The 1,204-nt window shown below is 70.6% G+C and overlaps 1 protein-coding gene across 1 annotated transcript in view; it reads left to right on the top strand.

Annotated features, from left to right (window-relative positions):
• Nucleotides 1-6: 6 nt before the first annotated feature.
• The window catches only part of NR2F6 (nuclear receptor subfamily 2 group F member 6), a 9,883-nt gene continuing 8,685 nt past the window's right edge, over nucleotides 7-1,204 (top strand). Inside the window, 1 exon segment of the mRNA XM_006110059.2 lies at nucleotides 7-541. Within this exon segment, the coding sequence (XP_006110121.1) occupies nucleotides 261-541 (281 nt within the window). The 5' untranslated portion in view covers nucleotides 7-260.

Here is a 1,204-nt window from a genome sequence, read left to right as displayed (position 1 = left end):
GCGCCTCTAGCGTGCCCCCCCCTCCCCCGGGACCGGCCCCGCGCACGCGTGGGAAAGTTGGCCTGGAACCGGCCCGACCAGTTCCGCCCGGGCGGGCGGACCGGCCGCAGGAAGTTGCTGCAAAACTTTTTTGGGGGGTGCAGCCGGTACCCCCCGCGCGCCGGGACCGGATGCGCACCGGGTAGCGTCCCCCCGGGCCGACAGGGGTGCTCGGCGGGAGGAGCGCGGAGGGGGCGCCCCGGCCCCGCTGCCCTGGGGCTATGGCCATGGTGACCGGCGGCTGGGGCGGCCCCGGCGGCGGCGATACGAACGGTGTGGACAAGGCGGGCGGCTATCCGCGCGCGGCCGAGGAGGACTCGGCCTCACCCCCCGGCGCCGCCAGCGACGCGGAGCCGGGCGACGAGGAGCGCCCGGGGCTGCAGGTGGACTGCGTGGTGTGCGGGGACAAGTCGAGCGGCAAGCACTACGGCGTCTTCACCTGCGAGGGCTGCAAGAGCTTCTTCAAGCGGAGCATCCGCCGCAACCTCAGCTACACCTGCCGGTGAGCCCCTGTCCTCGCCCCGCCCGCCGCCTGCGCGGGCCGAACCAGGCCAGGCCTGGGCCCTGACCTGCTCGGTCACCTTGGGCCTGGCGCTGACCTTCCTGGGCCTCCACTCCCCTTCTGAGATCAGGGCACAGCCCCCTGTCCCCCTCTCCGTTCCATTCCTGGGGTTGTGTATACAGTCGGCGCAGTATGGATGCAGTTCCTCCCATCAGGTGGTCCCCTGGCGTCTTCCGCCCCGGGTCCTTGCTCCTCCTCCGCCCCTCGCTTTTTTTTCCGGAGAGGGGTCATCTCCGTGGGAAGAGGGACTGGGGTGCTGTCAAGGGTGGGACCTTAACCCCAGGACACCCCTCGGGAATCGTCGTGCAGGGACCCCCGCGGGAATCGAACGTGGAACTTGGACTGTGCTGCTCGAAGCGTCCAGGGGCCATTGTCTGCGGCCGCAGGGATCGATACGGCGCGCCCTTGGGGTCAAATATCACTTCCAAAGTCGCTCTGGCCAAGGGAGGCCTTGACGAAAGCGAGGGCCCGGGTGGCACAGGGCGGCCGCCCTTCGCATGGAGGGACCCTATTGTGGGGGAACGGGGCCGGCCCATCAGTGGGCACCCGCCCTGGGGCTCACCTGGACCTTGGGGCACCGGAAACCGCCGCTGGAGGAAGGGA

This window comes from Myotis lucifugus, unplaced genomic scaffold (genome assembly GCF_000147115.1).
Source record: "Myotis lucifugus unplaced genomic scaffold, Myoluc2.0 scaffold_280, whole genome shotgun sequence".
Lineage (NCBI taxonomy): Eukaryota > Metazoa > Chordata > Mammalia > Chiroptera > Vespertilionidae > Myotis > Myotis lucifugus.
Note: the sequence above shows the minus strand (reverse complement) of the source record. Positions and strands in the feature narration are given on the sequence as shown.